The sequence below is a fragment of the Marmota monax genome, unplaced genomic scaffold (genome assembly GCF_021218885.2).
Source record: "Marmota monax isolate L192 unplaced genomic scaffold, Marmota_monax_Labrador192_F-V1.1 WCK01_AAM20220418_F8-fsc00063, whole genome shotgun sequence".
NCBI classification, from domain to species: Eukaryota; Metazoa; Chordata; class Mammalia; order Rodentia; family Sciuridae; genus Marmota; species Marmota monax.
Window position 1 is genome coordinate 1,224,032 of NW_026693726.1, and position 27,190 is coordinate 1,251,221.

The 27,190-nt window shown below is 36.4% G+C and overlaps 1 protein-coding gene across 1 annotated transcript in view; it reads right to left on the minus strand.

Moving 5' to 3' along the window:
• The window catches only part of Crispld1 (cysteine rich secretory protein LCCL domain containing 1), a 44,950-nt gene extending 22,480 nt beyond the window's left edge, over positions 1-22,470 (minus strand). Inside the window, exons 1-2 of the mRNA XM_046460528.1 lie at positions 22,085-22,470; positions 20,788-21,107 (exon numbers count right to left, since the gene is read on the minus strand). Coding sequence (XP_046316484.1) covers positions 20,788-21,045 — 258 coding nt within the window. The 5' untranslated portion in view covers positions 21,046-21,107; positions 22,085-22,470. The remainder of the gene's footprint in view (positions 1-20,787; positions 21,108-22,084) is intronic.
• Positions 22,471-27,190: the final 4,720 nt, after the last annotated feature.

Sequence of the window (27,190 nt, forward strand, 5' to 3'; positions counted from 1 at the left end):
AATATATAATTGGAGTTCTGGAGTTCTATGTGAAGAATTATGCAGTTATTCACCCAAAGATTAATTTATTCAGGAAAAAAAGATGTAGAATGAGAAGAATAATTTAAAAAATATATATAGGGTTACCAAAATCGAAGGGGAGGAAGAACAATTAAGATTGTACATTGTGTCAGAAAAATGATCAGAAAATTGAGAGAATCTAAAAAGGACTAGATTACAGGAATGACAGAACAAGAGATTTAGGTAATCAAGAATGGGCAATAAGATCCAGTGCCATATAAAGGTTGAGAAATATGAGGTTTGCTAAGTACCCATTCTGGATTAAGAGCAATTTCAGATCAGTGATGGGGAGAAGTCTTAATAAGTAAGTGGAAAGAAGGTGGAGAAAAGCAAGCATGGGTGAATTAATGCTTTGCACAGAAGGAAGAGAAGCGAGGTAGAAGTTGAAGAAGGGAGGATGTCAGGGTGTGGGGAGAATTTGTTACTTTGATTTCAAAAAATGAAAGAAACCATGGAGACAGACAGACAGACAAACACACGCACGCACGTGCACGCACACACATACACACACACACACACACACACACACACACCCCAGTGTGAGGAACAGTCTCATAATTCATTCATAAAATTTCCCTAAATAATCATTCCTCTCCATTCAACTGTGAATCTAAAAGAAAATCATGTTTTCAAAGTCACAAAGTAAAATCGAATCAAAGTTAGAATAAGTATATTCCTATTATTGCACACTTTTATTAACCAGGAAAATATACAAGGATATATGTTTACATGCAACTAAAATCTTAGGAGCTGTAAGACTTTCATAAAAACTTAAATTTTACTGTTAATCAATGTCAAATATTCAAGATAACCAGTTTTAAGACAAATGTGAGAAATGCATGCTACAAATAAATATTTATCAGACATGTACTTTTTGCTAATATGGGCATACTATTCATTAACTTGTAACAATTAATTTGTTTGACTTAATTTTATAATTACGTATTTTGTCTATTATATGAAGACATAATGCAAGTTGCTATAGTTATCTGTCTAAACAAAATTTAGGTAAAAACTAATGAATTTGGCTAAAGTCCCAGAAAATGGGCAAAATGCTGATTTTCCTTTTGTTTCTAGAATGTTGAAGAAATAATCAACTCTCAAAAGCAGTCATGTTTCCAACAGAACTAAGAAATAGGTTGTCCTTAAGGGACAAATTGTCTACAATGCTGGAAATCAGGGACTTGCATCTTGTTAAGTCATACTACAAAACTACACTTATCCTAAGGTTTCCAATCCAGCAACCGCCTGTCAGGAACAGCCAGGAATTGGAGGAAGATCACACACAGATCTAGATGGCTAGGGAAAAAATGCCTAATGATGTTTTAAAATGCTCTCCCCACATAAGGTATAGATGAATTCCCCCCTCTCTCTTTCAGTCTGAGCTGCATAGTGACTTCTGATAAACAGAATGAGGTTGTAAGACTTCTAAGGCTAGGTTAGGAAACAGAGCTTCTATGTGCTTTTGGTTTATATTTATTTTAAATTTTAAGAAACATCTTGAATAAATGAACCAACAATTTAAAAGTTGGGCCACAAAAAAGACAATGTGGAGAGACAACACAGAGATGGAGATCAAGAACAGTTTGCTCCAGCCTTGTAAGCTCCAGCCAAGCCCTCACGTGATGGTGCTCCAGGTCATGGAAACATGTAGGACCCCAAAGGAGCACCACCAGCTGACCTGCGTTAGAGTCCTGAAGACCGTCATTTGAGGTCATTTTGCTCTTGTTTCACATGATTCTATAATCTTAGATGTCATTTTTTTTGGATAAAATTGAAGATAGACCCTTTTTAGAGAAGATATACAACTAGCTTCAAATTAATAAATTTGTAAATTTTGATAGTTTGTTTATATATACTATATAGAATTTAAAATAAAATCTAAAATATTTCATTCATATGCTTTAGGCTAATTTTTCTTATTTGTAAAATATGTCAGCTGAAATTTGATTACTCAGAAAGATGACTTTGAGGACTAACTTCATTTACTGTGTATACACCATGTGTAAGTTGCTTCTAAGTTGCAACTTAAATTTTTGGTTAGCCCACTGAAAATAGGAAGAAAACACATTGAATAAACTATAATATCACCAATAAGGTCATTATTATTTTAACATAAGAGCTGAGGCAGAGAGGGCATACAGCAAAATTCAGTCCTTTATCAATATTTAATAAATATTAATTAGTGACAATTTAAAAGAAATTATTTAAAGAATGTAATCAAGAATAGGTATTTAGGTCAGGTTCAATAATACAAATCAAAAAGATTATTAGAACACAAGGTACTGGAAATATAGCTCTTCTGGAAGAAATACTGTCTGTCGTGACATGATGACAGTATGGTATGTGTATATTTTCATTCTACAACATGTTATTTCAGGTTTTAAGACTATCAATAATTCATTGTAACCATTCTGTTTAAAATGAAGGTTGGTCTCTAAGAATTGCTATTTAAATTCAGGTTTGAAAATTAAATCAAGATGGCCTAAGGGGCTTTGGTTTTGTTTCTTTCCCTCTCTGAAGTATTCACCCAGCATTCAAGTCAAACTACACTAAAATTACCATTTTATAAAATGGATCCCAAGGTATATAGAAATGAAAACGCCTTTGTTTTCCAGCAATATTTATATGTTGTTCCTTCTTGGAACATAGTAATGTCTTCAATGAAGTTTTATTAATAAAAGAAACATTGAGAATACTATTGACATTCTTTATTTCATTAGTATTTTTTTCCTGGTTTTTGTTTCTGTAGTATTGGGGATTGAACCTAGAGTTTGCATACTCTAGGCAAGTGCTCTACCACTGAGCTACACTCCCAGCTCAACATTTTTAAGCCAGTCCAATATGGCGGCTCACTTATTCCAAGTATGTGTGTGTATAAATTTAAATCTTAACAAAAGACTTTGAATACATAATGACTTTCGTATTAAAATATTATATTTGTAGAAAGTAGAAATTAATAGTTATCTGGACTAACATTAAACTTTGACCACTATCCTTTGTGAAATCTGAATGAATATGAGCAATTCATATTCCCACCAGGATATCTGCTATCCTGCTCAAATAGATTATTCAATAGTAGTTGGAAATCATTCAAGAAGATGGCTTTAGTAGAGGTAATACTACAAGTTTACCAATAAGTTATATCACTGTATATTAGGCAAAAAGACTCCTTTGAAATTTAGTGTTTTCTCTCTCTTAAGTATGGAGAAGTTTTCTCTTTAACAGTTTTAAGTATTTTCAAGTACATCTTCTTGAGCATAGTAAATTTATAGCTATTTTCAGATCTATATACTTTGGAAATTGAAGTTTTGGGAATTCCTCTTCATAGCTTCAAATTTTTTATTGCACTATGTCATATAAGAGTTTAAGATGAATGTTGATTAGTCACTATGAACTGTTTGGAGATGAGCATTATCTGATAACTAAGTCTTTGCAATTGGTAGTTGCTATGATTTGAATATGAGTAGTTGTCCTCCAAAAATACATATATGACGACTTGGTACCCAGAGCAGCTCTGTTAAGAGGGGCTGTGAAACTTTTAGGAGATGGGGCCTTATGAGAGGTTCTTAAGTCATTGGGGGTCATACTCTCATAGGACTGTGGGCTCTACTCATTTTCTCTGCTTCTCTGCTTGATATGTGACTGCCTGGTTCATGATGTGCTCCCACCATTGCCATGGGCTGTCCTCACCAAAGGCCCAAAGCAATGGGGTAACCTAATCCTAATTTGAACCTCAAAAACTGTGAGCTAAATAAACCTTTTGTCTTTATTAATTGCCTCAAGTATTTTGTTTTAGTAATATGAAGCTAACACAGTATTAAAAACTAAAGTGGAAGACAGACCATATTCCACATAAAAGTTAAACATCCATTTCATACAGAACATATTATAATCAATTATTGAAATACTATAAATAGCATAAAAATATATAAGACTAAATTTGTTGTATGTTTTCACAAAAGTGATATATCTTTAATGTATTCCCAAGATGAATGTGAAAAAAAATCATAATCGGTTCTTAAGTATCATACTATTAGGTAATCTAATGAAATGACAAACACAAGCCCATGACATAATTTACAACTTAATGTGGACTTTTAAAATATGCATTGCTTTCTAGCAAAATAATAATCTAACATAAGCACGGTGGCATTAAAAAAGCAGTAATGCTGGACGTCTGAATCTATGTTGGATACTCTGGCCTTGCCTTCCCACCACTGAAAATTTCAAGTAACATGATAAAAACTATTTCCTAAAGCTGTTTGAGCATTTGGAATAAACTCTGAAAAATAAATTCCACGGTCAAGGTCAATGAGAATTTCCTCTCCTATGTGGAAGCTAGAAAGGAAAAGGGGGGAAAAGATGAGTCTTTGATCTCATAAAAATAGAAAGGAGACCAGAAGAACAGAAAAAGAGGCCAAGTGGGGAAGAAAGGGAGGAAAATAGGGATTTATTCAATATAGCAGAATGATATTGACCAGATTACATGGTTCTATCATTGGCACATAAGTATAATTATAATGTCAAGTTTGGTTTCTGTTTTTCTTATCTGTAACATCAGAGAAATGGAAAATATATTTTTCCTTCCTTTTAGCTTTAAATGCGATTATTTGGACTTACGTTCCCTTGGAGATACCCCATAGTACTTGCAGCACCCATAAGAACATACTAACAATAAAATAATACTTCTGCTGACAATAAAGAGATTTTCTTAACTAAGGGGCAAAAGCAGTTTTGTGACTTCCAAGATCACATAACCAAGTAGGCTTCAGATGTTCTAATTATGAGTAATTATTAAAGTAGAGCTCAATTGTTTCTGAGCCACTTGTATTAACACTGTTCAAAATAGATAAATATAACAAAAGGTACGAATTTCCAATTAAGGGAATAAGAAGATATTTTTAATCAAGAAGTTAAAACCAGGCCTCTCTTTAGCCTTGTCCTGAAAACACAATGGTAATATATTTGAAATAAGGCACAGTCCTCTTTGTGTAATTTTTCTGACAGTTAACAGGAACACAGTGATTTTTGTGTCAACTCATGAACATCAAAGTAATTTAAATATATATATATATATATATACATATAATTATCTTTTATAATAACACCTTTACAAGATTATTCTTGCTATCTCACCACTTCTAAAAGACAGGTTCTTAAATTAATCATCTTACTTCAAAATTGAATACCTCCTCAAATCGCCTGTGTGTGATTATTTAAATCAGAAACTGCAATAAAAATAATCTGATGAAATGTGTTGCCCATGTGATCCTTTCTTTAACTGGATCACCCAGATATCCCAACAATTCATTATTCTATGGAAGCAACATCAGACAGTTTAAAAGTCACCGGATTCAAATTCCAAATACAACTCTTCATTCTAAGTCTTTAAAGTAACTTTCTTTTCTTCCAAACAGACATCAGCGAAATAAATAAACAAATAATTCTGTGCTGAAAAGGCATCTGATATTTTAGTTAGCAAGTCACCTGGTACTAAAAAAGCATTATGGAAAAGAGCCGCAATGTGCCCCTGGCCATTTGAGGTTACTGCAGGTATTCAACTGCTCTGTTTCACCTGTCCTGAAAAGACTTTGTAGTTGTGGGGAAAATGCACAAGGCTCAGGTTTCAAAGAAAGCACTTAAGTCACTAGCACAGAGGCACTGCCAGCTTCTAAGAGAGCAGGATCACCTCAAGGCCATGCACACACTGAGGTCTCCAGGAAACTGCAGAGACTGTGAGGCAGGCCAGGCAAGGTTCCTTTAAAATTGACTCTAAAACAAAGCCACATCACTAAAACAAAAGTAGTAACCCATGAGAGAGATGCCTAAAATTAATTTATTTCTGATATGGAAATCTGAATTCCAATTAAACACCCATGTTTTAATATTATACTAATACTATACATATACATATTTTTTTCTGGGGGGAGAGGGGAATTTACAGGGGATTGAACTCAGGGGCACTCAACCACTGAGCCACATCCCCAGCACTATTTTGTATTTTATTTAGACACAGGGTCTCACTGAGTTGCTTAGCACCTTGCTTTTGCTGAGGCTGGCTTTGAACTCACCATCCTGCCTCAGCATCCTGAGCCACTTGGATTATAGGCACATACCCCTGGGTCCACAGCTACTATATTTAATATTATAACAGATGCATAATATAGGGCAGATTGTCCTCATGGGGCAATAGAGCCATTAATTTGAGACAACACTTACATTACATTTGTCCAGAATTTCTATTAATTAACCTCATCTCATTGCACCACTGAGGCCCTTGTGGCCAACCATTCTCAACATGGGCCCTTTACAGCTGCTCTAATAAACTTTTACTATGGCTCCTAATGTAAAATTTGGCTTAGAATAGATCACAAATAAACACTTATTGATTATTTCTAGTCTCACATCTGGCCTGGGACTGAGCAATAACTTAGGTCAGATGTACCAGAACCTGAGTTCCCAGCCTTAGATAACCATGCTTAGAAACCACTAGGGAATACTGTCAAAATATAGATTATGACTCAGTTGGTCAGGAGAGAAATGCTAAGTCTAACCTGGTGCCAGGACCGTGCTAAGAAGCCATGCTTTCAGTAGTAAGGTTCTAAACTTGTCCATTCATATTTCTTGGTCACACCAGAGATAACCACAGGTTATCTTCAATAGGACTGTTCTCTCTATCCTCTCTTCCTTAACTACTTAAACCCTATCCTTTCTCCTCTTGGAAAGTCCCTTCTCTTGGAACCAACGGCAACCACAAAACTCCCTTTATCTCACCCTCCTCTGAATCTTTTTTAAATATATAAGTTACCTATTACTATATGTTATGGTTTGTATGTGTTGTGGTTTAGATCTCGAGTGTCCCCCAAGGCTCATGTATTATAGGCATGGTCCCCATGAAGCAATATTCAAAAGTGGATGTCTGGAGATAGGACAGGATTGTGAAGGCTCTCATCTCACCAGTGGATTAATTCATTGACAGATTCATAATTTGAGGGTTTTATTGGGATATGGTGGAAACTGTATAGAAAGTGAAGCCTAGTAGGAGGAAGTAAGTCAGTGTGGACATGTCCTGGAAGGGTATATCATGTCTCGTGTCCCCTTTTCCCACGCCCTCTCACACACTCTCTGTTTCTCCTCTCACTGTCTGTCTCTTTCACTCTCTTGCTCTCTGCTTCATGGCCACCATGAGCTAGCTGAACAGTCTTCCTTCCACCATGATGTTTTTGCATTGCAGTCAGCACACAATGGCCTGAATCCTCTGAAACCATGAGCCAATATAAATTTTTCCTCCTGCCAGTTGATTTTCTCAAATATTTATCACATGAATGAAAAGCTGACTACCACACTGCATATTCTCCTAATTCTCTCTATTGCTTTGAGTCTTACCAAACCAGAATTTTAACTCGAAATTTGTGCCTTATACTTTTTTTCCATGGCACCTGTGTGCCTGAGACTGGGCAATAACTTAGGTCAGATACACAAGAACCTAAGTTCCCAGCCTCAGAGGTACATGATGATTTAAATTTAGGTGGAAGGACATCCGTTACATAAGGGTAAGTCCCTATCAGTTGAAGTTGAATTTTTCTGTAAATGTCATAACTTTTTATAGACTTTCTGATAAAGGCTACAGTAATGCCATTACTCTGTTCATTGTCACGTAAAGAGAAGAGTCGTTTACTCTTCAGGACTAAGCTCTCAAGATCTGAGGAGACCTCAGTATTCAGTTTTTAATATTTCATATATTTTATATTTTAAGATCAAAATAATAGTAACAGGGTTTGAAACTAATTAAAACTTGCTTTAATTTACTGCACTTAGAGATGCCTACTTTAAAAACAAACATTAACATGAAAATTTTGTAAAAGAAAAAGTTGGTGGACAGATATTCATTTTACCTCTCTCACTGTATTGAGAATTCTGTGTTTTTTCCAATGATTCTTGCCTCAGGAATGACAGGTTGCTATGCTTCCATAGAAAGCCATGCAAACTCTATGGTCTTCTGTTTTCTTGACTGCCAAGAAGCTGAAAGCTATTTTAATAACCACAGCATTTCAATCAGATTCTTCACTTTACTGAGGAATATGCCTACAGCATCCCCTTCCTGACATTTAAAACAATGACTATCATGATGGCAAATATGCACATACAGCTTTCCAAAGTCTTTATCTGAAAACCTGAGAAATAAACATTATGTTATTCTTCATTTGTCTCCATACAGCTATCTCAGCCCCCGATGTCATGTACTATATTTCAAAAGGCTCATCTACCTAGAGTCCCCTCAGGCTCTCTGGCTTCTGGTTGGTTTTGGCCAATGGAAGACACAGATGACAAATCAGGGCAATTTAAATACTGATTATGCCTTCTGAGTCCTCTCCTCTCTGCCTGTCCATGGTGATGGTGTTCTCTCACACAGTCCAGTTCCAGGTTTCAGTCCCACTAAGTTGTGGCTCCACCATTCAAGGCTGAACATCCAACCATCTCCTGTACGTCTCTCACCTTAACCCAGTCCACACTCTGCCTATAGACCTCTCTTTATTTTATTTTTTTCTGTAGAGCACATATTAATGTATCATTTTTTTCCTGAGAAACAAATATCTGAGTATAAAAGGATCTCAAAATTTTTATCAGCAAACTATCTAACATATTATTGGACGTATTCCAGATCTTAATAAATGTTTTCTTCTTCCTATTACTCTAAGAATCACAAGACTCTAAGAATCTGCTGTAATTAATATGAACTTTTAATTTCCATTTGGAACCTTGTTGATATTCACATGACCAAGGATGAATTTCAAACCCATTTTTTTCATCAGTGTTGGGGATCAAACTTGGGGCCTCTTGCATGCCAGGCAAGTACTCTGCTGTAAGCTATGCCCTCAGCTCCCTAAATCCAAAGTTTCGAATGATCTAAACACAGGATAATCACTGCCATCTAAAGTTCAAATGAAAGAATAATCACAGAATATGAATTAAAGTTTAGAGTAAGTTATTCCTAGCATTGCTTTGAATCTCTTAATAGTCAAATAATTGGAGACCTTGCTAACATTAAATTCCCAAATTACATTTCTTCTAAAGCTTCTAACTTCAGGAAATAAATGATACAACAACATGTGCTCTACAGAAAAACTAAATAAAAGAGTTTAGGTGATACCAATACTATCTATCTATCTATCTATCTATAAGTATATACACACACATACACAGAAATACATGTTTGTATATATACATGCATATGTATCTATATATGCTAAGACAAATATTTTTAAAATATGAAGAAACCCAAAGTTTTGAAATAATTTGTATTGATTTTCAGAAACCAAACTAAATGCTGCCAAACTACTCCCAATGAAATGTTTCTTTACAGGTAAGCAGAGAAAAAAATTAATAGTGATATGCTGTTGCTCAAGTCTGCCATGAGTATCACTCAATAGAACAAGATTCTCCATCATTTGGGAAAATATCCCCTTGAATATCTACAAAATAGAGGCCCAGATCAGTTCACACAGATCACATCTGCCACACTCTCCCCTTCAAAGCTGCACTCATATTTACCTACCAATAACTACAGATAAAGTTCTCACCATCCAAATGCTCTATACTATAGACCCTACTACATAATCACTATAACCTCTTCCAAATACCATTTCAAAATATACCTCTACTAATATACCTCCCCTGGCCACTCCTTCGTTCTGAATTTGTTATGCTTATGCAGTTTAAAAGATACTAATGTTTTCTTCTTACTACATGGTGATTTATATGTTGAAGACAGTTCTCAGTGGAAAGCCTTGGCATTGTGATCATTCTATCTTCAGGAAGATCCCCTCCCTGCCTTCAGAGAGGTTCTGACCACCCCACATCACATGACAGAGATGTCAGTGACTCATTGTAGCTCTGAAAAATCACCAAAATCCATGAGAATTTAAAAACCCGTCATGCTTACTAAAGAAGTTTTTCCCTCTAATCAAAAAACTGCTGCACTTAAAAATGGAAAATTAAGTAAAACATAAGCTCTCTACTTCACTGGGAAGAATGCCTTTGCAATTTTCTAATGGAACTAACTTGTCAAAACAGAATCAAATCCTTTGCATTCAGTCCACTTTAAATTGTTGAAAAATCTAGTCATCTTTGTATTCATTCATCACACTGTTTCTCCTTCCAACTAGCATAATACTGAGCTTAGAGCACCTGTGAGCTGCTCAGCTGGAGATTACAAAGATTACTACAGCACAGTCTCTAACCACAAAGGAATGCAAGGACACGGGGGAGGGGGGACATATAGAGAAGAGGCAGAGGCACGTCTAGGAGGTTATGGAAACCAGAACTGGGGTGGAGGCAGCATCTGACTCTGGAGGGAAGGTTTATTCAAAAGCTGATTATGAGGAAAAGTAGAAATCCCTTAAAGAGAAAGAATCTGCAGAGATGAATGAGCTTGATCAGCATAAAAACTCCAAAGGCATACAGAATGAGTACAGAGATGTTCCCATTAATAGCACTGCTTTTTATTGTTTTGGTTTTACTCACTTTGTTCACAAAAATCTCAGCATAAGAGACCTCTTGGTCTTTTCTTCACAGACAAGATCTGATGTCCTTCCTCCATCTTCATTCAAGAGCCACCCCAATGCATTATCATGTCAGTCTTTGGGTGACTGCTCTTTAATGTAGGGTTTGCAAAGCTCTCCCTTTGCAACATAAAAGGGAGAGCTCATAACAGTAATTCCATGTTCATGACAGGTCTCACCTAGTAGCTGACTATCCTATGGTCTAGTTTCCACTCCATCCACACCTGCCCTCTCTGAAATTCGCCTTCCTCTCTTCTCACTCATATGCCTTTGAAATGTCTCCTGTCACTGGCAGCTCTTTCACTATCCAGTAGAGCAGGGACATTGCCTAATTTTGATGTTGCATTTCCTACTCCTCAGATGGAGCTCAACAGTAGGCCGACATAGTGGACATGCTGTCCAAGCCTCTTCATTTCTGAAGTCTAAATACTTAGGAGAGTAGGAAAGGGGCTTCTCTTCTCCTGCATCAGTTGTTACACTTGCTATATTATAAAAAAAGAGAAGGAGAAAGAAATCATTGAGAGGGAAAATTGAAGAAACTGAATTCTGGAGTCAGCTATTCATGTCTGCTTTTAAACCTTGCTTCCTGCAGGAGGCAGAAAGCTTTCCTTCTACTTCATATGGGGATCCCAGCAGTTACCATAATCACCTGGAACCTTGTTAGGAATGTCGGATATTAGATCCACCCCTAGATCTACTAGGTCAATATCTGCATTTTAACAAGAATCCAGGGAAGTCTATGCACATTAAAATTTGAGGGAAATGGAATAAAGTACCCCTATTTCTACCCCACAAACCATATCTCATTGGTTTTTCATGAAAAATACTTTCTACCCTTAATATCCCGGTAACTGATTTCAAAATATGTGTTGGTTAAATGTGTAAAATATAAAGCATGCACTGCTTTATGCAAAAGAGACTGTGTTGGTTTTCATATTTTGCCTTTGAAGTTGATGAGCCACTAATACAGGCTATCTGTTTTCTTCCCCCAATAAGCTACATGTAGGTAGTTGACACAGTAATACCTTATTGATTCTATTAATCAGTATAGAGTAAAGAAAATCAGTAAGATTCACCAGATCACAGTGTTAGGTTCCTATCTTTGGCCAGTTCATAACCCATGAATGCAAGTTACTTAGTTGGGTCAACGGTATTTTTAGAGTTCCTATACAAATATCTATATTTAGCATTCAGTTTTCAATGTAAACCTCAAATATACTATCTGGTCTGTGTGTCCTGATCTGTATTGTCTAATATCCAGATACTTTAAAAATGGATCCCCTCCTATGATGACTTAAATTATCTCTTTCTTGCCTAGTCAAGCAGTGACACTAAGGGTAGTGCCTGGATAGAGTGGTCTGAACAATGGCAAAACAGAAAAGGCAACACTATTTACCATCTCTGAATTTTTTTTTGGTAATATCATGACATACTAGTAAACTTCTCCCATACCTAATAGACTTCTGAACTTAAAGTAATGAGAGAAAAGTGAACTTGAAGTATCTCAACACCTCCCATACGTCTGACTCCATAAGTACCCTTACCCAGAATCTCCAGAATCACTATTTCATAATAGCGATAATAGTCCTATCTTTAAACCCCCTTCTTTCCTTCCCACTCAATCCCAGCTGATGCTTTTGCTTTGTAGTTCACCGAAGTAATAAAAGCATTCATATAAAAATTCCCTTTTCTTTATCAAACACACCAAGTGACCTACTTCTGTGTCAACAGCCTCAGCCTTTGCTGTTTGAATAAATGAACTGACTTGTAGTTCTATTTTCTCTCTCCCACACCAAGGACTTTCTCAACTTGTTTGTTTCCATTGACCTATAAATATGTTCACAAAAAATCAAAACAAAGCTTTTCCATATGCCTCTATAGCTATAGTCTCCCATTTCTCCAATTTCCTTCCCAGCAATGGTATCTTGAGTAGGTAAGTTACTTCATTTGCATATCCTCTAATCTCTTCTTACTCCTCATCAGGGCTTTTGGGCACATTTCACCCCTGAAATCCCATAAAAAGGTTACCAACAGCCTCCATATTGACAAAATTAACTTATCTTCATATCTTACAGCTTTTTCAGCAATACTGAAAAAAGTGACCTCTCCTTTGTCAATCTTTCCTCTCCTGGCTTGGGCGACACCAACTTATTCTGTCTTTCCCTCCAAGCTTGCCAGCCACTTATTCTCAACTTCTTTGTTGGCTTCACCTTTCTGCTGGGTCTTTACATAGTACCATGCCCCTGGGCTCAATCCAAGGTGTCGACCCCTGTAAATAAGTCTTCTCCTTAAATGATGTTGCTCGGCAAGTTGAGTTCAGATAGCTCCTAACAATATCTATATGATCCCCCCACTCTTATCTCAATTATTTTCATCTCTTCACTGACCTTAAAATGCAACTGAGGATGGCTCAGAACCTCAAACTAAACTTAGCCAAAATGAAACTCCTGATTTCACCTTCACCTTCTCCTGCTGTTTCTCCTCCTGTCTCATCAAATGCTTCAACTATTCACCAAGGGGCTTTTAAAACCTCAGAACAGGAGCTGGGGGGATAGCTCAATTGGCAGAATGCTTGCCTTCTATGCATAAGGCTCTGGGTTCAATCCTTAGCACACACACACACCACACACACACACAAAAAAAAAAAAAACACCTCAGAACATGCCATATTCTTTCTTATACCTCACTGTTTACAAAACTAGTCAGCAATATTATTACCAAATATTCACTGAAAGCACAAACCTCTCTCCATCTTTATCAGTCTCACCCTAGCACAAGTCTTTTACCTAGAATATAGTGATGGATTCCTAACTCAGTGAAAGGCTGAAAGAGATTGACACTGACAATAAGGCTACATCAGTTCCTTAAAAGAAACTGTCCAGTGGCTTACCATACTAGGAATAAAATCCAACCAGACCCAAAAGTTCTCTGGCCCATGCTTGTGTATCTATTTCATCTTCACTTCCCCTGTTACTGAAGAACATTCAATCACATTGACCTTCTTTATGAAGCTCCAAAAGATGACTTAAAGACCTTGTGCTTAGTATATTTCTTCTGCCTAGAATAATAGTCTGTGTATCTCTGCTTAGCTGACTCCTTGTAATTCAGTTCTCATTTCAAAAGCCAACAACTCAGAGAAACCCTCCCCTACTATTCAACTGGACTAGTCAATAGATGCTTAAATCATGTGCAATTATTTGGTTATATGAATTCCTAAAAGGAATATCTAAGAGAATACAACCCGAATGATAACAAAGAATGAATGATCTTGAACTATCCCTCTTAACTGTGATTATATATAGCTACAAATAAATATTTTCAATTTTTCATGAAGGACTTCAGTAAAGATAACAGAAAATGCAAGGAAATTGCATTTTCATATAACTGCCTATAAATTTGAGATCTGTTCCCTCTTGAATTTCCTTTCTAAAACTAAGTTGAAAAATTACAGTTAGCAGAGCATTAACAATACGTTGTTCTGTTCTGAATCTCACGCTAATGTTCTCATCTTCTGTTATGCAGGGAGTAGGGTAAATGGCTGGATTTAGGGATTGGGGAGGAGATAAATTAGGAAAACAGCAGACTTCTTTTTTCAAGGAAGTTAGAAGGCAAGGTAAGTTCTACCACCTCTAAATTTTTAGGATTGTGCTGATAACGTGAGTATCAAGTAACTGGTGATGTTTGGAATCTCTGTAACCACTCTGGATGCCCCTACAAGTTGACAGATCCAGAAACTTCTCCATCAATATTTAAACCAGAATGGATAATGCCCTCAGTTTTCAAAAACCTGAAGCCTAGGCATCAGAGATTTAATTTTGTACTAGATGCAGAAAATCCCAGCCTACTAGCAGCAAAGTCAATTGCATAATCTGGCAATAAGGCTTCCTTGATTTTTTCAGGATCAATGTTATGATTACAAAAAGGTTTACATTCACACTCTTGCTGCTTTTCAACACCTTCACAACTGCCACCACATTCCTAGCCACCGTCACTGTGATTACTGCAGTCACTCTGTCTCTCTTCCCGTTATTGCCCCTCTGTTCACCACTTAAATATGATTTTTAACAAATCCAAACAGTCCTGAGTAAGTATAAGCTAAGCTCCTCCTCTATTCAAATCTCAAAAAAAATTTTTTGTTTAATCACTAAAAGGGAGAATCTCTATAATAACCTGTATTTTTCCTTGCTAACTAGGTCTTCAACCTCGTTTTCTACACTTCCCCAGCTTTATCAGCCACATTGCCAGGTCTGGACACTCAGGGGCTTCACATCTATTCCTTGCTAGGAAGAATGCTTGCTGTGTTCAGTGCTGAGCCCCAAACAGTGCATGGTAAACACCAACATATATTGAACAAAAGAATTAATATTATTACAACTGCAGAATTTTGTCGCATTCTTCTCTGATTATTTCATTGTAACTCCATGCCATGTCTTGCCTGTCTAAAGCTCTACTTCAGTTGCTTACATTTAGTAACTCCCAGAATTCCAGGGAGTTCCTCTAAAGTTATTATAAAGTTCAGTAGAACTGGGCTATAAGGTCACTTTATTTCTACAAGCAATATTATGTACAGTGCAATTTCCAAAAGAAAAAAAAATTAAAGTGTCAATGCATTTTTTAAAATTCAATTTTCATGTACTTTAAATTTTTGTAAATGAAGATACTTAAATCAAAATATAACTTTATTATTTCTAAGCATTCTTACTGAAGTGAAATAATACTTTGGGAAAATCAAAAAAGCTATTTCGTCTGGATATGGTGGCACATGTCTGTAATCCCAGCAGCTCAGGAGGCCCAGACAGGAGGATGGTGAGTTCAAAGTCAGCTTCAGCAAAAATCAAGGTGCTAAGCAACTCAGTGAGACCCATCTCTAAATGAAATACAAAATAGGTCTGGGGATGTGGCTCAGTGGTCAAGTACCCTGAGTTCAATCCTCGGTATTAAAAAAAAAAAAGCTATTTCAAATTTAGAATATAGAAATTTTAGTTACTTTAAATAATGATAATATTCTATGAAACATAAAGGAAATTTCATGTACCTTTAAGTGCATGTAAGTACTGCATAAAGTTAAAAATATTTAAATTTTGAAAATAACCAGAGAAGCACTATTCACAGAAAACTATTGCGTTAGGAATCAAGAATTACAATGAAACATTCATTATGATAAACCGAGGATACTATTTTAAAGTAAGAAATGTATAAACACTGAGCTACGGGTCAATGAGTCTAAAGCCATCACGTGTTCATCTGCATTTATTTTAGATATATATTACTGAGGGCAAATAAGAGATTTATGAGAGCAAACAGCAACCCACAGCTAGAGATTTTTGCACATCATTTGTACATCCCAGATTAGCATCACCCTGTTCAAAAAACAAGGTTTCCCCATGTTAAGTTTCTGGAATTATGTGCTATGAAACACATAAGGAAAAACCCAATTTCCAATTTTAAGCATGGCCTTAGAAAGAATGCAAGGGACACACTGGAACCAAGCCACTGTTTGCCTCATCACACACTGCACATTGAAAGTACCACTGGGTTCACAGCCTCCGGTTGCTTAGCAAAAGGAGAGGCCTTCAGTGGTATTTTGTTCACATTTGGAATACAGTCCTGCCAAGCTTCTGCCCATATCCTCACCCACATTTGAGATGAGAGTAAACACATCCAGCCATCAACCCTCCCAGATGGCTGCCAACAGGTCTCAGGAAGACATGGAAACAGCAGTAATAGCAGGAAATGGTTTATATAATTGGGCAGTGTGTCGTTTTTAGGTCAAGCGCTTGATTGCTAAGGCACATTCTAGACATAGCTGCACTTTGTACAATAGTAAATGTTTTAGATTTTAGTTGATCTATATAATGTTTTAAGAGAACACATGTTAAAAAATGTGTTAACAAGATACAAATACCCATTACTACTTTTTGCTATTTAAGTTCCAGGACACTTGATAATTTTTAGCATCCCCTGAGTATCTGAAAAAAAAATTGTGAGGGGTTCTGAATTATCTGAAGTATTTATGCCTTCTTCTCAAGTTGTTTCTATTTTCCATTAAGTGTCTCTGGTGTTGGTAATATTCTTTCTTCCAGAACTTTAATTATTTAATAATAAATTTAATTCTTATTACCTGACCTCCTTAGTTATCCCACATATAATCTCACCTGTTCTTTTATCCATCCCTTCATTCAACACATATTTACTGAGCATTCAATTAACAAACACTTACTGAATACCTCTTCTATGCACCAAGCATTGGATGCTAAAGATAAATAAGGTATGATCCCTAATGTTCTAGGAAAGGAAAACAGAGAGGCAAATATTTTATTGCAATGAAACTTAAATACTATTAACAGGCTACAATGAAGTGCTTTAGGAGCAGGATAAGGAAATCAATACACCAAAGAAAACATCATAGGAAAGAATGTTTCAATTTAGTCTTGAGGGATAAATAGGAGCTTGCTAGGAGAAGACAAGAGTATAGGTGAGTGACCAGCACATATTTGTTTAAGGAAAATGTCAGTTTTCCTAAAAGGGAGGAGGGTGGATTAAGTCAGAAGTAAATTAGAAACAGATTAGTATAGTAGGCAGGTGGAAAACTCTACTACCCATGTAGATATGAGGCAATGAGCAAATGAAATACAAGAGGATAAAATAGAAGAGATTCTGAGACAAATTCAGAAATATTCTTGAGACAAACTCTACTGAACTAGGCAAGTAGTTGGTATTTGTTTTTTGTGTGGAAAGGGATAGCAGGACTTGAGGATGTGTCCAATTACCTGTTCGTTCATTTGTTTCTTGGGACTGAGCAGACAGACATCAGTGATATTCACTTAGAAAGATGACAGGAAGGAATGCAGGTGGGCAAATGAGAGTGAAGGAAAAGGTAGTTAGTTTCCTTTTCAGACATCCTTTGCTTGAAATCCCTGTGGAAGAATATCACACAGAGATCATGCAAGGGACAGGAAGAAGTATGAGAAAGATGTGCACAAAGAGAGCGCTCAGATGGAGAGATGGAACATGAAGCCATGAATATCAGAGGGTATTTAAAGTCATGGAGAAAAGGCACTGTAGAAGTAAGAAGGACAAAAAGCAAAATTCTGGGAAACAAATTTTAAGGATGAGCAGGAAACAAGGACATAGGAATGTATAAGCCAAATGATGAGGTCCCACAGCTCATGGACCGAAAGGCTTGAAGAAAGCAAACCTGTTCAACAGACTTCAATGTGTCCTCTCACGGCAACCTGTGGGCTTTATATTTTTTCACGGATTTTACCAATGAAAGAAATAATATCCATAATGGTTACCAACCATCAGAGTTAATACCAGCAATCAGCAGAGAAAAAATATGACCCTATTTAGTTCCAAAGCCAGTATTTTTTCCTTTAAAATCCATTGCGTCTTCAGCAAGAGTTTCCTTTGATGACTAAAAGGATTCCATTTCTCAATATGCCCTAAATTAAATATAGAAAATCTCTCTTCAGGATTACTGGTTCCTGTCATCAATAACTCATTTCTCCCCTTCCTGACTCTGCCACATGTGTGTGATTTCATCAGCTCGATGTGCTTCTAGTTCCTGATAATCAGCCTGACAATCCTTGCCTCCTGCATGTGTCTGATCCTCTTCTTCTCATTGACATATGCCCTCCAATCTCTTATAGAATTCATGGTGCTGACCACCTTCACGAAACACCAAACAGCTCATCATTCTAACTCACAGTTAGAACATTCCACCACTCTGTGCTGCCCTGGTATTGTCCATAAACAAAGGATGTTGTGTTCTGGCTTACTAGAAAAGTTTCAGGTATTTCTATTCCTTCTTCTCAATCAACCTGTTAGTTTTGCAAGGGAAGATGCAGCTTTCCAGAGTCAATGTTTAACCCTCCAAGTTAAATGAGGATAGGAGTAGGGTGGGGATGTGATGCTAATACGTGTAGATGTGGCTTGGCTACCCTGGCACTAAAATAAGCACTAATTGTAAATAAGGTAACTGGTTATTCAAACATGGAATCAGAAATGACATACATGGTATACATGGCCAAAAGTGGTGGCATCTATCATAGGACATGGCAGATTTTATGAAAACAGCTCTTTGGACAATTTTTAATAGTATTTTTCTCAGAATAAATACATTCTCAATAACAATTTGAATCAACTGTATTTTACAATATTGATCCATATCTGTACTTATACTATCATAAAATACATAAATCAACAGTATTTCCAACAAGTAATATTTTTTAAACTTCCCCCTGAATGTGGATTCTAAAAATCCTGTATTCCAGTATTACAGTGAAGCACTGAACTCCTCTGAAACCTGGTTAAAGGCCAAGACACAGTTCCAGTGCTAATAGTATCTAAGGGCAACACAACATAAACCCTGGCTGGTTTCTGAATCTACATTTCAAGGACAGAATGAAACCAATGAAACTAAAAAGAAACCCATATAAACATCCCAGACCAGACATCATACAATAGACAGTTATTTTTTTTGGAAGTCAGACATGAAAAGGAATCACAGAACTGTTCTTTCCTGATTTCCATAAATTTCTTAAATCACACACAAATATTTTCAGATTTCCTTTTGTGGGTTTGAACTCCCAAGTTCTTCTTTATTTTAAAGAAAAAGCTACTGAATACCTAGCCACATGGAATAAGCATAGAGTGGCCTACTTGGAAAGACTCCCTAATTGGGAGCCTGTTTGAAGGTTGGTAGATGAAGAAGTCATGCTGTCTTTCACTATGGACACACACTTTAAGATACACAAGAAGCAGAAATAGGAAACATTCGAGATGTTATATCCTGCACTGAATTTTGAGAAGAGTTTAATGATTTCTTTAGATGATATTTTTAAACATATGAGGAAGAAATAAAATTAGTTGTATATGGCATAGTTGTATATATAAACATATGAGGAAGAAATAAAATTAGTTGAATATGGCAAGATCTCATATCTTACTGAGATCTTGTGAGACACCAGTTAATGAGCTAAACATTGCATAGGTTATCTATCTCATTTAATCCTCACAACAATTGTCTAAGATTAGTACATGCATTCATTATACATAAGGAAATGAAGTAGAGAGAAACTGCCCCACATCATACAACTAATGGGGGTCAGTGCCAAAATTTAAATCCACACAGCCTGACTCCTGGCCCCCAATTCTCAAGTTCTCTTGAGTACTACCTACCTTCTTTGGGGTAAAATATTTTGTCCAGTAAAAATCAAAACAATATAATGCAATATTTTCTAATGGGTAATGGAAATTTAGACTTCTATATTTCTTGAAAGTTATCTAAATGAAGAATACCCAAGACAACTAATGTAAATGTAGAAAAAAGGAAAAACCAGAATGCATTAAAAATAACCACACCCTGCAATGTATGCAAAGGAGAAATATTATTTCTAATGTTCTTTAAAGAATCTTTGGTGTCACCAACTACTATTTACTATCAGGCTTTGCTAGTGCATAGCTAATTCATGGAAGTAATATCATGAACATTTGACGTTTTCTAAATATGGAGAGTAAACTAATACAGAAGTAATTTAGTTTCCCAAACTTGTTAATTTATGCTGAGTAAATATAAGGTTATCAAGGATAAGGTGGATATTTTTATTTAATACTTTTCCCAGCCTTATTTTCATACTTGAAAGTTCACAAAAAATGAATCCAGGGAAGGGGAAAGTCATTGCTGAAGCACTGTAACATATAAAGCAACCACAGAAATATGCTCTTTACAATGTCAAAGGCCCACTAGAAATATATTATGGAATCCAGAAAGTTTCTTCAGATTCATTATCTCGGAACTTTCCACAACCACCATTCATAAGGTTCTATCAGATATTAGAATGTCATTATTCTATTAAGTCACTTAAAAGCCAATGCCCCTGCTGTCCAGCAGTATAGAGACTTTCAGGTAAGAGTAGGATTTGGAGCACTTTAGTTGCATTTGAAGGTACTTAATTCTCTGAAACTCAAAGAGATCTTAAAAATAAGAGGAACATTAATAAAGAATGTGCAGAGGAAGATATCCTTGAACAAAAGCTTTTTTTATTTCATACAGGACAATGGTAAAAGATTAAAGAAAAGTATGAAGAAATCTAACCATGATGGCTGAAAGCATCAATAAACATTTCTTTTGTATTTACCAATTGAAAAACATCCTTACCATATACTCCATATTTGAAGCTGTTGGATACACCTGACTTCGTAATTTATTATGAAGGTCCAAGATACTTTGCATGTCATTGTCTGTGATGGCCCTTTTGCCTCTTTGCTTGGCTGTCCACCACTCACCATCCTCATCCATGTATTTTTCCAACAGTTTCTCCAATAAAGTGGCATTAGGAACCACCATGGCTGGAATTATTCTAGCCATGAATAGCACTGTGGTTACTCTCAGCCACTCTTGCACGGTACACTTCATAATGAATGACCTCAGGATTTCCCCGGGAAAATCTCCAAGACAGGCTCTTCCACTCCTTTTGGCTATAACGACATGTCACGTGATTAAGATGAACGTACCAGTAGATATTATTAATACTCTAATAACAAAAGCAAAACAGTAGTTACAAAGGGAATGTGCCAGTTTGTCTATATAAAACCTTTCTGAAATTAGTTATCTACTTTCTTAAATTAATTTATCTTCAATCCATTTATTTTTCTTTTGGAGTATTTTAAACAATGCACCATTTCCACAAAATAGAGAATTATATTTTCCAAGATAACCACGAGGTCAAAAACGAATGGGAAAAGTAGATCAGGAGAGTCTAAGCTAGAAAAAGAATTTTTTTTCTTAAATACAAGACTTTAAATTTCTACACATTACATAGTGCCTGAAAAAGGTGTTATCTACCTAGAATGTTTATTTCCTTCTGGAGGTTCAGTGTTCCTCTCTGATGACTTTTAAGGTATTTTTGTTTTTAAATTAAGGCATTATTTGATTCCAGTGTCTCATTTTTTGTTAAGAGGCATTCATAATGACCATTACATTTCTGAAATTGAGGGTGAATGTTTTAAAGAAGTATAAAATGCAATTCATACTTGTATCCGTGGGCACATAGAGAGGACCCAATGAATGATAAGGGTCACTGGGGAAAGTCTCTTATCCATGCACAGGTCAAGAACTCGATCAGTCTTTCTTGGAAGGTTTGTGCCTAATCTGTACCTCATCCAAGAAAGCCAGCAACTTCAGAGGTTTTCCTCCCTTATACTAAAGGCGCACACTTAACCCAATGGAGAGCGCGCCTGTGGGGAGGTGGTGAAACCAACAAAGTCACTTACAAGAACAAGATCCCGCTCATCTCCACAGCCACTGCTTTCTCAGTAGCCCACCTATCCTCCATGCTGGACCATTCTTAACAAGTTGGCTTTTTATTATTCTTACTTAGAGTTAAAAAGAAAAGGGGAGCTAGGAAAAAGTAGCAGTGTGACCAGTGAATGATGAGTTTTAGAAACGCCCTTACCTCTCCAGTGTGAAGTTTCCTACAGGAGCTGAGCCCAGCAGGACGGCCGGCCTCTGCAGCCGCCTCCAGTCTTCACACTCCACTGCAAACACACAGCCCTGTTCAGGAGAGACCCGGACACAGCGAGTCCCTGAGCAAGGAGGGCGCTGACTACAGGGGACGCGAGCCTCTGACTCCTAGGTTCCTTTCAAACCTGGAAGAAGTAGCAGGCAAAGCGCTCCAAGTTAGACCAAGAGCTTTGGGGCGGAAAGAGAGCTGCTTCGTTAGCTTGCCACGGTGGGCGCCCAAGCGTCTCTAAGCGTTATCTGCAGGAGCAAGGGGCGGGGACACCAGCAGGGCTCGGCAGCGACCTCGCGCTCCTGCCGGGTGCAGTCTGGGCGCGCTGAGCCAGGCGCCAAGCGCTTCCGCCGCTCCCTCGGGCTCGCGGGCATTTATTGCGGTCCCTGCGCGCGCACGTGACGTGGGCGCTCCTCCTCGCCCACCCCACCTCCACCTCACCCGGCCCTGGCCCAAAGCCCGCTGCAGCGCTGCAGCGGCCCGCCCCGCTTCTCCTGGCGCGGGGAAGCCAGGGCGCCCGGCCTTTGTGGGCGAGCCTTGGACCTCAGAGACCAAGAAGGGCATGGACTGAATCCTGGGAGGTGTGTGTGAGGAGGTCCCCCAATTCCTCCCGCCCCTTTGAATTCCTCTACTTTCAAAGATCCTCTTCTTAGTTCCTTTCTGATGAGATTCTAAAATGCTTCAATAGCCTTTACAGAAACGTAGCTGCCCTGCCTGAGAACAGGGGGTAGACATAGGGGGTTATCCACATCTTAAATGGAGGCACAAAGGAGAACTGGGGGAGGGATGGAGAAAGGAAGACTTTTTTTTTTTTTTTTCATTTTCTGCAGGGGTCAACATCTGTTTCAGGAGCTAGTATCTAGAATAGAGAAGTTATTCTTTTCGGCTCCATTACGTCTTTATGAGGTCCAGATGGAGAATGGGTTTCATAAAATGATGGGGCTATGGGTGGTTAAGGTTGCCTGACAACTGAGAGCCACAATTCACCCATCATATATGCAACACTGTCTTCCCACGGTGACCGCAGATTTTTTTTCTTCCTATTAATGTATATACTTATGAAGTTAATATAAAGGGTACCAGCAGTTAATTTAAACAGTACTAGGTTGACACAAATTCAAACTCCAGTCCTAGAATAGACAATGAAAGAGAGTCTCCCTGTTGTCTATGTTGTAATTTAGAGTAAGAACATTAATAGGTTATAATCCATAATGTTACAGGCTCACCCTGCTGAATACACTGATTTCTACAGGCACGTTTTGTTGTTGTTGTTGTTTGTTTGTTTTTAAGTGCAAAAAGAGTTTCTAACTTTTTAATTAATTTATTTATTTTTGCATTACAATTCTTAATACACCATCCCGTTACTTTTGGAAGGAGGGGTGGTACTGCAGATAAAATCTAGAGCCTTGCATATACTAGGCAAGCACTCTATTAGTGAACTACCTCTATAGCCCTACCTAGTTCATTTACTGTTGCTTCCTTTTTGTAGTGAGTTATAATCTCGATGTCTAAATCCAGCATATGATTAATATAAAACATTCTAGTAACTCATACCTCAATGGCTGCCTGTCTTCACCATCTAACTACACTTCTTTTTAAATTAAACTTGAAAAGCTCAGCTTTAAGCCTCATGAGACCTCTCTTCTCACAGGAAGAAAGAGGAAGCATCATTTATCTGAAGGGTGAGAAAGGTGTCAGGTTCTGGTGCACATAAGTCTTCCATAGGTATAATTTCACAATTTTATAGCAACTTAAGCACAAAAGGACTGTTAAATGCATATTTTTCAAATGATTATTTTTAGTTCTCATGCACTAAGTTCAGAAAACTTGATATCCTCCTACAAACTGATGGAAGATCACCAAAGTCCATGGTTCAAAAAAAAAAAAATCATTTGTAAAAGCAATCATTTGTTACAGCAATTAAAGAACATGTTTCTATACTGCAACTTTTACATGGCATTGAAAATAAACCAAGTATTGAGTACAAAGCATTAAAAGTAATAATATTACTTGAAGTACTTTTAAAGAAAACTCAAATTGGGAAAAAGGAAATTAAGATAATACGGAAATTAAGTTAAATGCAGAGATAATCCTTGAAGATTTCAGTTTAAAACCTTTCCACACAATGGACAAATCTGACTCAAAAATGCTTACATTAAAGAAAATAAAGTTTAGTTTTAAGGTTTTAATTCCAAACTTTCTCCAGGCAAGAAAAAAAAAACACTTTAACTCAATGTTTTCATTAGCTTTAATATAAAAGAATGATTTTATATAATTCTCATGTTAAACATTAACATTTCAGTGATAAATCTTGTCATTCCTGATTCAGTATATACGTTATTTTGAAAAGAAAAATCATCAATTAAATATTTTTTTAAAAAAGTTAACTTACCCAAAATACTATGATAAATTTTCTATGACAGTTGATGCACAACAGAGTGGTTTGCCTTAGTACAGAATTAATTCCTTAAGGAAAATAAATGTGCTCCCAATTATATAGTTATTTGACATAGTTTCAAATTTTTATTTTGATAAACACATAATTTATGTGTTTAATAATTTTGGGTTATTTTACACAGTTTATAAGAATGCTTAAATGGGGGATATTTTTAGGACATAGTAAACTATGAGTAAAATACAAATTAATATTTTCTATTTCAGAAATTCAATTTATATTTGTCTGCAATTCTGTCATTTCCTTTTTATGTAAATATATGATGTAGAAATGTCATATTGATGAATAAACTGTTATATATTATTTTGAAGTAAACTTACCAAATGACAATCTGTAAAAAAAAAAAAAAAAGGAAGAAAGAAAGAAAGAAAAGAAAAATCAAATACAGTGTTGTCAAGTACTCAAAGGGAACACTGTGCATATTTTACTCATTGTTGAGAAATCTGTGTAGACAGAATAAAATCTCTTCTCCACACCCAATTCATGTCAAAATGGCTCTCTGGTCTGTGGCTAAACTATTACATGTAAAGACCAGCTATTTTTAGCATTACTTCTTTTTTGTGGTAAATATTGTTGGTTGTCTGATCAATAACCAGCTTTCTATCCCTTTCTTTATGCCAAGCCCACAGCCTCAAATATACTCAGGATGTCCACATTTTTATACATGATCAAGCTGACATCCTCAGGAGGTGCGTGTTGCTTAGCCAAAGCCTGGCATCTATCCCGGCTACTAGCAACTAATTCTGCATGAACAGGTCATACAACCCTGGAAGGAAGGAAGGAAGACATTTACTTGGAAGTGAGGAGAAGTGTTGGCAAGAGTTTTCTTTTCTGATAAAAAGAAATGGAGTCTCTTTATCCATTCATCTATTGAAGGGCATCTAGGTTGCTTCCACAGTTTAGCTATTGTGAATTGAGCTGCTATAAACATTGATGTGGCTGCATTACTATAGTATGCTGATTTTAAGTCCTTTGGGTATAGACCTAGGAGTAGGATAACTGGGTCAAAGAGATGAATGGCTAAAGAAACTGTGATTATATATATATATATATATATATATATATATATATATATACATATTATACAATTATATATATATATATACACACACACATATACATACACACACACATACACACAATGGAATATTACTCAGCATTAATGGCAGGGAGTGGGGGTGGGGCATAGGAAAAATGGAGGAACTTTGGGTAAAGGGGAGGAAGGGGAGGAGAGGAAGTATGGGGGCAGGAAAGATGGTGGAATGAGATGTTCATTAGTACCCTAGGTGCTACATCATGTACAGTTAGAGAAATAAAAAGGTGTCCTGCAATTGTGTGTATACAATGAGTCAAAATGCATTCTGCTGTCATATCTACCTAATTAAAAAAAAAATAAATAAATAGAAATGCAAACAGAGAAAGTATCTCTTTAGGTGCTTATATATAAGTTTGTGAAATTTAAAGATGCAGCATACCAAGAAGAGAGATAACCTGAAGGCAGAGACATATCACCCTGCTCAAACATGAAAGCAGACATAGCTGAGTCTCTCTGACATTAATCCATTATCGATACACCTTCCCTCCATGTTCTTGCTGTAAGAGGTAATGAACGTCTGAAGTCACGTTGATATCAGAATTCAGTTACTTGCAGCATAAAGCATTATAGCAGATACATTTCTACAGAGATGGTTTCTTCCTCTATCAATGTCATATTTTCTTCATGCTGTTATTTTTATTCATGTGCACAGTTAGATGTTATTTTTAAATGTGTGTTTTTCCTATGTGTGTTTTCTAATCTCTGCACTTACAAAAGTGAGCATATAGTCATTTTTAGACATTTCATTCATTGTGTATAGTTTTATGACATCAAGACTTTTCTCTCACCACATAGTTGGTAAGTCCATCTCTACTGGGAGAATAAAATTCTCATGGTAGGTAGTTTGGGAGGAGGTAGCAGTGTAGCACAATGTATTAAGACATAGAATGTAAACTAAGCTACTTAAATTCATGGGGTCTTGAGTATGATACTTGACCTCTGTAAGCCTTAGATTCTTCCTTTTTAAAGGGAAATAAAACTAGCCATCTCACATTGTCACTTTGTGTATTAGGATGAGTTAATATGTGGAAGCACTTAAAACAATAACATAAGTAGAAAGTACTCAATAATGGAAAAGTATTACTACAACCAAAACTAACTAGGGACTTTGTATTTGCTATTTTATAAAGTCAATGGGCTTTAATCAAAGTGTTGTGTAGTTTTAAGCATTAAACTTTTGAATAGAAGTAACTGGCTATACACATGATTCATAATAAATCTTTAAAATTTTTAGTCATGTGTAGTGAATTTATTCTCACAACCAAACAGTTTTCAATTCTGCATATTGTAGGACACAGTTTTCATTCCTATTAAAAGCAGTCATTTTAAGATATATGAATGTATATAATATGCAATATTTTAGAATGTTCTATTTTTAAGAATACTTAGTACAATTATATTACATGACAAAATTTTAACACACAGGCTTTCTACTTTAATTGCAAATGCATAGTTGATTATTAAAAGCTCATTATTGAAATGTTGCACACATGCAGTA